The following is a 14,964-nucleotide window of genomic DNA, read 5'->3' as shown; positions in this document are numbered from 1 at the left end:
GAATAAATCGACTCGATAAATAGTACGTGACTAACGTTGCAAGGGTAGGGAATCATAGATCTTTTTTCCTTGTATCTCCAAGAAAAAGATCTATGATTTTGTGCCTTTGCTACGTTAGCCGCGTATTATTTATCGTGTTGATTTATCACGTCTCAAATTAAAAATACCTACCAACAAACTCGTTGAAAAATGATTTATACATATTTTCAAAATTAATATGAATAGTGTATCAAAATCAAAATTTGAAAATAAGTTGTGCACATTTTGGGAAAGACCCCAAGAAAATAAGTGAATTGTTGAGAATAAGTAAAAGTAGAGGAGCTCTCTCATTTTGTTTTTCATGTTAGATTTCTATATTTTTTGAGTATGGGATTTTATATGGGCCTAGTCACAGTTGTAAACAAGTACTAAAATGGTTTCAACAAGCGTTGTAATGTTTTATAATGTTGAGATTATAATTTGAGCCAAACCTTTGTAATATTTGTGGAGTGTGTTTTAATGTTTAATTGGGATAGGGTCAATAATTTAAGAAATTGAGGTGTAATAAGTAAAAGTTGGAGTGCCAATAACAGATCTGTTTAATTAACATTCCTTCTCTGTCTATCTCACTCATGGTTTTAAAACTCGTCCGAGACCGAGACGTATCGCCCGAGTTAACTCGGTATAGCAGTCTAACGAGACCAACTCACAATGAGTTATGAGACGACCGCGTATCGTGAGTTATGCGAGTCGTCTCGGACGATATTTTCCCAAAACTCGTCCGAGACGAACGAGATATCCGAGAAAATGCAGTTTTTTCATTAACTCACGAGACAAACGAGTTGACTCGGACGAGATTTTGAAAATCTCGTCCGAGTTGACCGAGACGACCGAGTTTTGCAAAAAAAACGTTACAAATGAAAATTTCTATTTTATTTTTACAAGCAATAGTTATTGAGTGATATTATTACTTTCTTGTGATAAATACTTAAATGTATTTTTGATTATTTGTTTTATTTTTTCTTTAGAAGTTTTTTGATGAAAATTTCATTAGAAATTTATACTAATCTTTAGGAAACATGTGTTTTATTTAATGGGTAGCATTAAATGGCTAACTTTTTGGCAAAACATGAGTTAGAAGTTTTGGAATGGGCTGATTTTTGGTGAGGATGATCTCTACAGTGAGGAGATCATCCTCACAAAAAATCAGCCCATTCCAAAACTTCTAACCCATGTTTACAAGATGAAAAATCGTGGACCGTCCATTTCTTGTAAACTATTTTTTATGGGATTAGAAGTTTTGGAATGGGCTGATTTTTGGTGATGATGATCTCCTCACCGTAGAGATCATCTTCACAAAAAATCAGCCTATTCCAAAACTTCTAACTCATGTTTTGCCAAAAAGTTAGCCATTGAACGGGACCCTTATTTAATTACCTTGAATTTGATTGATAGGTATATTATGAATTTTTTTTTAATTTTATATTTTTTGGGGGGTTCATTTTTTAATAGGAATCAATTCTGAATTTTTCAGATTTTTTCAGATTTTTTAAATGGTTAAAAACCATTGTTTCAATGTTGAACGAGACGACTCGACGAGACGAGACGTATCGTCCGAGTCAACTCGGTATCAGAGGTGAACGAGACGAGACCAAATACCGAGTTTAAAAACCATGATCTCACTAAACTAACCTCATTTCGCTAGAAAACCTAAAACAGGGGGAGAGAGAAAGAGTTCCAACAGTGCAACGGTCATATTTTTGGACGAGAGCTGCTAATAGGACCTGCTTTTGTACCTGTAAGTTCGTCTTTTCAAATTCCCCAATTCTTGATGTGTTTCGAATTTTTTCTTCATTAAATTCGAAGTGTGAATTGAAGTAAACGTCAGTAATTTCACTTAGTCAACTATTGTAGGGATTTAAGATCGACTTTTTGGTGGAATTCCTCTTGAATTTCTGATACTGATTTCAAATGTGTGTATGTTTGTGTGTGTGGTTATGTTGCTGGTTTATCTTTCTGTGATATTTAAGCAGTGTGGGTTTTCTTTAACGTTTACAATTTGGCAAATGGGTTATATAGGTTTTGAATCGAATCACAGCTGAGCTCAAGTTGTTGTTGTAATCCGTCTGAGCGATTTGGTTGGACCCAAGGTGTCTTCTTTTATGGAGAATTCAGAATTTTCGGAGGGTTCAAGGGTTGGTGATGGGTCAATTCAACCGAGTAGTGGGTTTAAGGGGAACGAGAATCCTGGTGATGAAATACTTGATGATTTAGATTCTTATTTAGAGGACGTTAATGATATCTTGATGATCTCGAGGATGGTCAGTAACTCTGTCATCAAGGGCATTGTGAATGCTGTCACAGAAGAGACTGCCGAGGAAATCGCTCTGAAGGAACTCGAAATGGCTTCATTGAAGGAGAGATTGCAATTTTACGTCTTGGGTATGCATGGGGTTGAAAATTTTCGAGGTTCGAGATATGCAGATGCTGTTGTTGAAAAGGGTAGTATGGAAGAGTGTGTGAGTAATCTAAAAATAGCGGAAGAAAAGCAATTTCGGATGCTTGAAAAAGAAATTGAGGAGATAAAGGAATCTGAGAAATGGGTATGGGGGTTAGATAGGACCCTCGACACTGTGAAGAATATACGGGAAACTTTCTATGAACGAGTTGACCACATGGTTTACTTGTCTAAGATGTCATTTTGTGAATGGCAACAAGAACGGGAATTTCAAGATGAACTTGAAAACATGGTGATTCAAAATTTTGTTAGGGGCCTTCAAGAGGAGTTCGAAGCGAAGTTGTGGGAACAAAGAGACCAATTTCATGGTAGCAAAAATATAAACCAAATGAAAAATATGAATGAACTTTCATGTTTACGCCAAGAACTCAATGCCATTTCTAGATCTTTGTCGAGTCCTGAAATGGGGCTGTTGCCTCCTCATGGGTCCCATGATGAGCTAGCAAACACCACAACGCCTGAGGTTATTAAGGATTCTTCCCAGCTAAGGCACATGTCAAAGGATGAGTTGATAAAGTATTTTAAAGATGAAATGACCAAGATGAAGAGAAACCATGAGTCTCGCCTGCTAGAAATAACCGAAGAACATTTCACTCTCAAGCGGGAATTCCTCAAAGAAAGGGGGGGTCCTTCGAGGAAAGATAAGGAATCTGAAGTATTGAGAAAGAGAATTTCAGAAATCATTTTAAAGGTGGACGATATCCTTACGGAGAATGTGGATTTACCCATGATTTATGAAGTAAATACCGAGAATCAATCCACCTTGAACGACAGAGTTGAGTCTCTCCTTTCTGAAAACCGCCATCTCAAAGATTTGCTTACAGATAAGAGAAAGGAAGTCAAATGCCTCTCGTCACAAGTAACCGATGCTGTAGAAAAAATTTCAAATAATTCCTTAGTAGAAGCAAACTTGTTGAATCAGATAAGGAAGCTTGAATGTGAAATAGAAGATATGAATATTGAAGTTTCAGCAAGCGAAGACATTTATAAATCTATGCTCAAGGACTGGATTGGTGAAATCAAATCAAACATAGAAGATTCAAATAAGGAGTCTATAACCATGCTAGAAAATTGTGAAATTAATTTCAGAGAAGCTGTTAAGAATGGCAAGAATACAGCCAAGTGGGACATTGAAGATTCAGACCTGGAATTAATAAACATGCAAGAGATGTGTGGAGTTATTTTCAGAGAAGCCGTTAAGGATGCTGAGGGTACAATCAATTTAATGCAGATGAAATATGATGAAGAAAGTCAGAGGAGAGTCTCCCTTGAAGCATTGCTGTTGGAAAGAGAAAAAACCTTAAGCTTGGAGATTGAGGAGAAGGAGCGGTTGAAGAAAGAAAAAATCTTGTTTTCAGCTTTGATGGATGAGAAGGATAATTTGGCACTTGAAGTGAAGTCCACATTGATGAAAGAGAGGGAGCGATATGATCAACTTAATCAGGAGTGTAGTAAGTTAAGAGACCAAATAAGTCAGCAAGAGAAATTAATTTCTGAGAATAGTAGGGAATTGAATTTGGTAAATGGTCAATTGGAGGACTTTTTGGGGAAAATGGACTTGCACGAGGAAGAAATAAGAAAACTAAATCAGAAGATTCAATCGGCAATGGAAGACTTGAAGGAAGCCAATGAAGAAAAAAGAATTCTTCATAACAATATTCAAGAGAAGGAAAAGACTATAACATTGTTTGAAGCAAGCGAAATGGAGTACAAAAAGCAAATCGAATTCATTGTTGGGTCTATTGAAGGATTATATAAAGAAGTTGCAGATTATGAATGCCGAGCATTGGAGACTGTTGAAAAGAATAGTTTGAGGTATTTATTTTCTAATATATTATGTTGCTTACTTCTATTTCTTACCAAAAAGATGTTGCTTACTTTTAGAGAGCTGCTATTGGCACCCCCCAATTAAAAATAAAGAAAATAAGTGAATGATTGAGAATAAGTAAAAAAATTGAGGTGCCAATAGAATCTCGCTCTTTTTTTTTTGCTAGATTTCTATTTGTTGGGTTTAGGATTTTATATGAGCCTAATCATAAACGTAAACAACTAATGAAATTGTTTGAACGAGTGTTATAGTGTTTTGTAATGTTGAGATTATAATTTGAGCCAAACATTGGTAATGTTCCAAGAGTGTGTTTCAATCTTTAATTGGGGTGTATTAAATGAAAGTTGGCGTGCCAATAGCAGCTTTCTACTTTTATTATGGAAATGTTACCCCCCCACCAAAAAAAAAAAACTCCCCAAAGACACGCATACACACAAATATGTTGGAATTGCTACTTAGCGACCATTTCCAATTAGAATTGTAATTCTGGTTTATGGAATACTTCATGAGAAGATGGATAATTAAGGACGTTTGCATGTCTCGTCTCTATCCATACCCGTATGTGCATACTTGTGTGCACATGCAAAGTCGAGTTTAGATCACAATATCTTAGCCATTTGGTACACACACTCCCAACCCTCTGTTCCATGTTCTATGTATTCTTTTGACACTCCCAAAGTATGTGATGTATCAGACGGTTAGGATCATTTGATGGCTTTTTAACTTCTGTTCTTCAAAATGTTCTAGGTGGGACCAGTAAATGGGGTCAGATGGAGCTGTGATGTGCAGGCATCCTAACTTACTACGCCCTAAAGAGTACTTAGTGAGACATTAGTTATCTCAATAGCAAATTCCCTTGAACTTGAAGGCTTGAATATTAAAAAAACCAACTCATGGGACCTAGACAACTCCCATCAATAGTGAAACAATTTATTATTTGTTGGTCAGGAAAGCATGTTCACCTGATGGATTTGTGATATTTACAGTGTGTTTCTTGAACTGGAATAGTGCAAAATACATCATTTGACTCTCTTTTTCAGGTTGGAAATTTTGAAATTTCAATGCAATCAGCTTGTTGGGAAAGCAAGTCTATTTAGGAGAATGGAGTTGGTGTACAAGCAGAGACTTGAAAAAAGATATTCTGACCTTCAGAAGGCTGAAGCAGAGGTATATGAATTACTACTTTATGCAGTTTTCTATTATTAATTGCTAATGAAATAATCTGTGAAGGCTCTTGTGGTGTTTAAATCGATATTAAGATGATCTTTATCACATTTCAATTTCCCTGAAAGGCTTGCGCTGTGAATTGATGTATGTCATATTGGCAAGGAGTGAAATTTATTGCTCTATGGAATTGAATTGCATACTAACATCAATTGCTTTACGAACCGGTCTATAACAAAACATGCCGATCAGCTCCAGATCAACTGCTGACAAGATGCGTTGATCATTCATCTCTTTCTAACTTCATTGATGGGTGAGATGAGTTTCTTTCATGAGGCCGTGACACCCAAATATCTAACTCAGAAGTAAATATCTCATTAATAGGATCAAACCCCAATGTGCTTGGCTGTTAAGCGGATCTCCATAAATAATCGATGAAGTATGCTTTTAATTCTCCTGTTGGACAGTACAAAAGCTGATTATAAATATATATTTTATCCATTTGTGTTATATTAATTTGAAAAAAACCCATTTGTACTTAATAACCAGAGCTGCTGTAGACCTGAATGACATCATCAGTTTGGAAGCCATTGATTGTTTTGAAGACCATTTGCAGAATGATTCCTTATGAACATATACACCATGGTTCTACATTTGTTCAGTTTTGGATCCATTTATTTTTAATATAAATGACAGCAGTTAATTGACTTTTGTGCATACAATGTTTATTTAGTTAGTGGCACCTCTACGACTATTCCTAGAGCAATCCGGGGCCTTTCAAGTCCCTAGATTCCCAAAATATAGCATTGGAATAGTCACATTATCAAGAGCCTGGAAATAATTGGTCTAAATGCCAATAAACCTTGCAAAGGGGCTTCATCTTTGCTACTTTGGAATCTTTTGAGCGCCACATTAAACTCCTCCTACTTGATCATCTCTTAAAACAATTTCGACTTCATTAACAATGAGTTCCTACTTTATTGGAGCTTTGCTAGAGGTCAAGATGAATTACCAAGAACATAGGAAACAACCAAAGAGGAAAATCAATATACAAGCTACACATCCCTATTTACAATCAAATCCCCTGCTAAATACAAAATCCTCAAAGTGAACCCCTTTGAACTTATTGATGATAGGCGACATTTAAACAATAGCACATTATCGTGGAAGTATATTGCATCCGGGGGATAATCATGCCAAAAGACCACATGTAGAAGTCTCTACAACATTCGACGTTGGTATGAGAAGGTTAAGGTATACTAGTTGTGAAGTGCCTCAAAAATTGATCTCGACATGATCGAGGATGTCCCAAGCGGCCTTGATGTTTTGTGGAACTTTGTTATTCAATTAGCTACTTTGCACAAGAATCTCCATTTCTCCCTCAAACTTTATTATTTTTAAAGCTAAGACCTTTCCCTAAAGTCAGAATATGTTGGACAACAGTTTTGATGGATAAAATCTTCCATCAAAGATTTCGTTGATGCATCTCTCTGACCCTCCCAACAAAAGGCAAACGAGATAATCCTCTATAGTGTGTGCCTACATAGTGCATTCCATCTAAGATTGTTTAATTATCCTCTTTGGCATTGGCAATTCTTTAAAGAAAAATAGGATATATGATTCATAGGTGCCTTAATAATATCATGCGTACTGCACATACTCAAATCTAAATAGATTAAGTAGAACTGACAAGCAAAAGGGTTTTTAATCCTGCATATCATGGTGGGTTAATGAATCATCCTTACCTTCGTTGAGTTTTGCTCCCTTATTTTATTGGACGGTGGACCTTCAAATAGAAGTGTAACCTTAAAAATCTAAGTGCGTAAAGATAGTTGATAACTAAGATTGATGACCATGTGATATCCCAAAGCAACATTATTTAGGTTGATTCTTTATGGTGTCTATAGAATTATGTTAGCTGGCTGAAGTCGATATTGACTTCCAAATTGTTTTGTAACCAACACATATTCATCAAAGTAAAGGCAATGGGTAAGCAACAAAGAATGCATATATATATATATATATATATATATATAGAACATAGTAAATGTAGGGTGATATTTTTCCTTCTACCACAAACACCTCGAGATCACCAACAGATCGCGTTAGTTTAAGCAATCATCTTCTTCGTCTGTGGGTAACATTGTGGTGATACCTACCAAAGATGTTCTTAGAAAGATTGCTCAAGTTATAGAAATAATCAAATTCGAATCCCTTTACCTATTTTCCCTTATCTCTTACATATGATTTTTCTTTCCTATTAGGTAGTTTCCTTCTGGCACGCTTCTCGTTGATTGTTCTCACGATTTTTGGGATTCTCGTTGTTAATGACACTCTTGGATTGTTTCCTCATCCACTGGGATTACTTATGAGCGACATGTCTCCTTTACCAATTTAGCTTAGACGGGTTAGTCCATTAGACTGGCTTGGATGACCCGAGGTACCACCATTCCCAGTTTCTCTGAGGAATTTGAGAATCATTCCAAACTGGATGGTTTGGGCTTTGATAGTTTATTAGAGGAACAAAGGTTTGGTTGGGATGACAAATTGATTAGCATGAAGTTTTCCAATCTATAGCAAATATGTGTGGGGACAAAGCCTCAGGTCCAGATGGTTTTTTAATAGCATTCTGGAAGGATTTTTTCATCTCCAAAATTTTAGTATCGAGAAATCAAGTCATCCTTCCTATGCAATGTTGTTGAATCCTTGGGAGGATAATCTATAATGCTGGCAAAGAGGGCCACCTTATAGGCTTTTTAGTTGAAGCTTCCCTCCGTATCCCATTTTTCCATTTTGTAGGTTATAATTTTCTATTCATTGGTGCCTCCATCAACTAACTTTGTTTTTTAAGAGTTTGGTTATGTTGTTCTGAAGCAGTTTCAAAGCTTACAATTAACCTCTCAAGAATCAAGGTTTTGGAATTGGAGATATTGACAACGTTCTCTCTCTCTCTCTCTCTCTCTCTCTCTCTCTCGACATTGACCTTTTGGGGCTAGTTATAGTTATATTTTATATGGGACTTGGTTCTCGAACCAATGGGAGACTAGGTTCATGGAAGTCCAAATATTTTTTTAAAGGGGGTAAAATGGTTGGTCAGTCCTTGTTAAATGTTCTCTTTTCGGCATCCTCGTACTTCATGTCTTTTTTTTATTTCCTAATCTGTAAAGCTTTGATCAACGGGTTTGGAAAGGTAGTTGAGATGGGCACTTCACGGTTACACCTTTCTATTATCTTCTTGACGGTAACCAAGAGTCTTGCTTTCCTTCCTCAGTTGTCTAGTGTCCTTTTATGCTAACCAAAGTTTCCTTCTTCATTTGGTTGGCGACTTTGAATAAAATTCCTACGATTAATCTTTTAAGACATAACAGCCTTATTCTGGTTGACTATTGTTGCTTATGTAAAATGAGTGGGGAGTAGGTGGATCATCTTCTTATTCATTGTGGGTTGGCTTCCGGGGTGTGGTCTTTTTTCTACCCTGGTTTAAGGTTTCTTGGTGCCATCCGCATTCTTTTATTGCTCTTTTAGTGGCTTGGAAAAATACTTCCTTTTCTGGCAAGTTGGAGATTCTTTGGAAACTCACGCCCTTCTTAATTTGCTGGGGGTTGTGGAAGGAAAGAAATGGGCGCATGTTTGATAGGAAAGAAAGCTCACTTTCAACATTCTTGGGTTTTTTTTTTTTTTATGCAGGTTAAGGAGTTTAGAGGATTCTTTTTTGAAGATTTTTTGTTTTAGGTGGTGGGAGGGTTGTTGGTAACGAAAGATAATTGTTTGTACTTTTTCTGAGGACTTCTTGTCCTCCCATCAATAAAATTTAACTTATCAAAAAAAAAATTTGTCGAAGCTTAGATTGACAAGTCAGCTTGAGTTTCTTGTGGAATGTAGGATCTAGAAGAATTTTAGAATAGAAATCTCAAACTCATAATGAGAGCTTGGTAAATATTTATAACCCATAATAAGGGAATGGACATAAATGCCCTTACACAGAAAGAATAATAGAAATAAATACATATAAACCAAATTCTTCTTTCGTTAATTTATTGGGGGTTGTGGAAGGAAAGAAATGGGTGCATGTTTGATAGGAAAGAAAGCTCACTTTCAACATTCTTGGGTTATTATTATTATTTTTTTTTGTATGTAGGTTAAGGAGTTTAGAGGATTCTTTTTTGAAGATTTTTTATTTTAGGTGGTGGGATGGTTGTTAGTAACGAAAGATAATTGTTTGTACTTTTTCTGAGGACTTCTTGTCCTCCCATCAATAAAATTTAACTTATCAAAAAAAAAATTTGTTGAAGCTTAGATTGACAAGTCAGCTTGAGTTTCTTGTGGAATGTAGGATCTAGAAGAATTTTAGAATAGAAATCTCAAACTCATAATGAGAGCTTGGTAAATATTTATAACCCATAATAAGGGAATGGACATAAATGCCCTTACACAGAAAGAATAATAGAAATAAATACATATAAACCAAATTCTTCTTTCGTTAATTTGTTGGGGGTTGTGGAAGGAAAGAAATGGGTGCATGTTTGATAGGAAAGAAAGCTCACTTTCAACATTCTTGGGTTTTTTTTTTTTTGTATGTAGGTTAAAGAGTTTAGAGGATTCTTTTTTGAAGATTTTTTGTTTAGGTGGTGGGATGGTTGTTAGTAACGAAAGATAATTGTTTGTACTTTTTTTGAGGACGTCTTGTCCTCCCATCAATAAAATTTAACTTATCAAAAAAAAAAATTTGTCGAAGCTTAGATTGACAAGTCAGCTTGAGTTTCTTGTGGAATGTAGGATCTAGAAGAATTTTAGAATAGAAATCTCAAACTCATAATAAGAGCTTGGTAAATATTTATAACCCATAATAAGGGAATGGACATAAATGCCCTTACACAGAAAGAATAATAGAAATAAATACATATAAACCAAATGAGAACTAACTATATATCATAATATTTCCAATACTCTCCCTTAAGTTGTGGCAAATATATCAACTAGGCCCAGCTTGGCGAGATGAGAGTTTGTGACAGAAGGTCCAACAAGTTTGGTAAGCATATCGGCTAGTTGATCTGAAGAAGAGACAGATTATCTTAAAAGCACCCGATCTAACTTTCTCCCTGAGAAAGTGAACATCAACCTCGATGTGTTTAGTCATTTTGTGAAAGACTGAGTCAGATGCAAGCATTATAGCAGACTTGTTGTCACAGAACAAAGAGGAGGAACCAATAGTAGGAAATCCCAACTCTGTTAGCAAGGATCTAAGCCAAAGAAGCTCACATGTGTCAAGGGCCATGGCACGATACTCAGCTTCAGCAGAGGAACGAGAAACCACACTCTGTTTCTTACTTTTCCACGAGATAAGATTATTACCATAGAAAGTGCAGAAACTATATGTAGATCTCATATCTGTAAGAGAACCCGCATAATCAGCATCAGTGAAATACGACAGATGTAGCTGAGCAGTAGATGAATAAAATAAGTCTAGGCCAGGACAAGACTTCAAGTAGCGAAGGATACGATACACAACATCAAAATGAGAGGTGCGCAGAGCATGCATAAACTGACTGACTACACTAACTGCGAAGGTCAAATCCGGTATAGTATTAGTCAGATAAATCAAACGGCCTACGAGTCTCTGGTAAGATGAAGGATCAGATAAAAGTTCCCCAGATTCAGCATGAAGGCGGTGATTCTGATCCATTGGGGACGAGGCAGGACAACAACCAAGCATACCAGTGTCCTAAAGAAGATCCAATGTGTATTTTCGTTAAGATAACGAAATACCACGACGTGAGCGGGCTATCTCTAACCCCAAAAAGTACTTGAGGGGACCTAAGTCCTTAACCTCAAAGGCACTACCCAACTGCCTTTTAACCCTGTCAATCCACTGTGCATCATCTCTAGTTGCTATAATATCATCCACATAAACCAAGACAATGGTATTGCGGCCATTTACTCTTCGTCGAATAAAGCAAGTATGGTCAGAGTGGCATCTGGAAAATCCCATAGATAAAATGACCTCAGAAAAACGCTGGAACCAGGCTCGCAGAGATTGCTTTAGACCATACAGAGATTTAAGAAGGCGACAAAATTTCCCAAAATACTCCCCCTGAAGACGAAACCCAGGAGGGGGGTCCATATAAATTACCTCCGTCAGATCACCATTGAGAAAGGCATTCTTCACATCAAGCTGGTGAAGAGACCAAGAATGACAGCCGCTAAAGAGATAAGTAAACGGACAATAGATATTTTGGCGACAGGGGCAAATGTGGCTCCAAAGTCCTTTCTCGGAGTCTGTGTAAATCCCTTAGCGACGAGTCGAGCCTTGTAGCGATCAACCGTACCATCTGCAAGATACTTGACTGTGAAAACCCATTTACAACCAACAGTCCGCTTCCCAGAAAGAAGAGAAACAAGATCCCATGTGTGATTCTTCTGCAAGGCATCCATTTCAGCAGTCATGGCTCTAGTCCACATAGGATCACGTAGAGCCTCAGATACAGACCGAGGAATTCGAATAGAGTCTGTGGTGGCAAGATAGGCTTGATAGGAAGGAGAAAAGCCCCGATAAAAAACAAACTAGGCGATAGGGTGATTAGTAACACACCCTCGCTTACCTTTGCGAAGTGCAATAGGTAAGTGAGAGTCAGAAATAGAAGGAATAGGGTAATGTAAATGTAGAAAGGGATATACCTAAGTCCAAGGAGGAGGTTGGCAAAGTTTGAGAAGGAGGGGGGCGACGAGAGTAAACTTGTAGCGGTTGCGGCGAAGATGAAGATGGAGAGAAAATTGGAGATGGTAGCACTATTGGAGAAGAATCCTGAAAAGGAGAAGAGTCCTGCAAAGAAGATGAAATATGAAAATATGGAACATTTTCAAAAAATGTGACATCAAGGGAATGAATAATACAACGAGAGAGAGGATCATAGCACCGATACCTCTTTGACATAGAAGAGTAACCCAAAGCAAGTACACCCAAAAACTCTAGGTGTAATAGGAAAGAGAGTGCTAGCAAGACGAAGAACATGAAGAGGTACCTGTCCCCCTAAAGTGCGGCTCAGAACACAATTCAGGAGGACAGCAACAGTAAGAATTGCCATATTCCAATAGGACTTGGAAACATGCATCCCTCGCAGAAGGCAACGGACGATGTTCATGAGGTGGCGATTCTTACGTTCTACCACCCCGTTTTGCTCAGGAGTGTATGGGCAGGTTAACTGATGAAGCATACCACGCTCATGGAGATGGGAGCGAATCCCATTAGAAATATATTCCCCACCATTATCTGTTCTAAGAGATTTGATGGTAATGTTGTATTGAGTTTGAATCATTTTAAGGAAATTAATAAAAATAGGTAATACCTCAGAGCGAGAACTCATTAAATAAACCCAAGTACACTAAGAATAGTCATCAATAAATGTAACATAATATTTATGACCATTAAAAGCAGTAACAGGGGAAGGTCCCCACACATCAAAATGAACCAAATAAAAACAATATAAGAGGTACGTGTGTGTTTAGAAAGTTCACACACATAGCACTGAAATTTGTGTCTACTACAAGATTATTTTAAAGTAAGAAATAACGAACATAAGTGCTAAAAATTAGCATGTCCTAAGCGAGCATGCCATAAGCCTAAAGTCTGAAAAGAAAAATTAGGATTTCCAGTGAGTGGGAGCACGGAAGCGGGGGCAGCAGTAGGGTGGAGCTTCAAACAGGTACAGCCCATCCCTCTCATATCCCTTGCCAAAAATCCTCCTCGAAGTTAGGTCCTGAAAGATACAGTGAGTAGGAAAGAATGTTACTAAACAATTAAGCGATTTGGTAAGACTACTCACAGACATAAGGTTAAGAGATAAATGTGGAACATGGAGAACAGAATCAAGAGGAAAACCAGGGGACATAGATATAGTACCCTTATTATGAACAGGGGTAAGAGACCCATCAGCAAGGCGAACCTCCTTATGAGTAGTAGGAAAAATAGAAGAAATAAAATGATTGGACTCACCGGTCATGTGATCAGAGGCACCAGAATCAATGATCCAAGTCAGAAGAGCAGAGCCAGATTGAGTGGCATGAAAAGTAGAAGAAGTACCTGGGGGAGTGGCAACAGATGCGACTGTCGAGGATGAGGGAGTCTGAGCCTAGAGCTAATCCCGTACAATAGTTGTAATCTGTGTCTGAAGATGTTGCAAATCAATAGTACCAAGGGAAGCATGATCAACATAGGTAGATTCAACAGCAGCAGCACGGGGATAGAGCTGAAAGCAGCGAGCCTTCTCATAGCCAATCTTCCCACAATGATTACATGTAAGACCACTTCTTTTACCTCGCCCATAGCTCCCATGGCCTTGATTCCAGGATCCTTGAGTTCGGGAATTAGAAAAGCTTGAATTAGCTGCAAGAGCCATCTGATCTGTATCTAAAGCAGAGATAGTGACAGAAGACCGTGGTCTGAGAGGAAATGACACGACGACGACGCTTATCGCTATCAATAGTCGCAAATGTCTCAAATAATGAAGGTAGAGGTGTGGTATTAAGGATTTGGGTCCTTAATGCCTAAAACTTATGACGTAAACCCATGAGGAACCAGCATGTCTGATGTCGAGCAATCCTCTTGACCACATACCCGGCTGCCTCTGCAGATAACTCAACCATAGACTCATAATGCGAGAGCTCCTCCCAACGGGACTGAAGGAATCCAAAGTAATCTGCAACACTCTGGTTTCCTTGGGTAGCTTGAGCGATATCCTGATAAAGATCATAAATCCTAGAGTCATTCCGAGCATGTGCATATGTCTGAGTGAGAGCTGACCACAAAGAAGAGACATTCTCATGATACATAGACATAGTGTAGATGCGTTGCTCCATAGAATTGAATAGCTACCCAAGAATAGTGCAATTATCGATTTCCCATTGTTCAAATTTGGGATCAGTGAGGGGTGGCATAAGAATACTACCTAAAAGCCAACCAGATTTTCCTCGACTACCCAAATAAAGTCATACAGACCGGGACCAACTCTAAAAGTTACAACCATCTAGTGGGGCATTAATGATACGCTGGACGGAGAAATTGGCCCCAAGAGTGGTGGTAGAGTCCTTAGTTTCGTGAGTTGAAGTCATTGTACAATTAGTACTATATTTGGATTGAAGGGAGATCTCCCGAATTAACACTGTCTAAGGCCAAAAAATCCTATTGATTGCTGTCGGCAACACCAGAAATAATTTCTACTACTGTCGTGAGATTGAACCAACCAAAGAACCCAAGATAGTTGCTGTCACAGGACTTTGCACAGCCTGAGAAATGTTGTAGGGCTGATTGTCAATCAACCAACAACCGTCTGCTGTTGTTGTAGAGCAAAGCAAACTTTGTAGAGATGATCGAAGTGAACACAACAGCAGGCTGTTGCTGTAGGTTGCTGTCGCAAGGCACCCTAGAGCAAGTAGAAGGAGTCGCACCACAAGTAAGGACCTACAGCTGCTGTCGTAGGTC

General features: G+C 37.9%; 1 protein-coding gene across 3 annotated transcripts in view; it reads left to right on the top strand.

Annotated features, from left to right (window-relative positions):
• Positions 1-1,671: 1,671 nt before the first annotated feature.
• LOC147380504 (WPP domain-associated protein-like) overlaps positions 1,672-14,964 on the top strand; it is a 28,939-nt gene continuing 15,646 nt past the window's right edge. For 2 of the 3 annotated variants that reach the window (XM_086431632.1, XM_086431630.1), the window contains exons 1-3: positions 1,672-1,777; positions 2,059-4,312; positions 5,366-5,492. In XM_086431632.1, coding sequence (XP_086287758.1) covers positions 2,142-4,312; positions 5,366-5,492 — 2,298 coding nt within the window. In that variant the 5' untranslated portion in view covers positions 1,672-1,777; positions 2,059-2,141. Of the gene's footprint in view, positions 1,778-2,012; positions 4,313-5,365; positions 5,493-14,964 lie in introns of all 3 variants that reach the window. The other variant, XM_086431631.1, reaches the window with a different exon arrangement.

Source organism: Akebia trifoliata, unplaced genomic scaffold (genome assembly GCF_017979445.1).
Source record: "Akebia trifoliata isolate Shusen 1 unplaced genomic scaffold, ASM1797944v1 Contig01351_ERROPOS1984962, whole genome shotgun sequence".
NCBI lineage: Eukaryota > Viridiplantae > Streptophyta > Magnoliopsida > Ranunculales > Lardizabalaceae > Akebia > Akebia trifoliata.
This window is presented reverse-complemented; position numbering and strand designations above follow the sequence as displayed.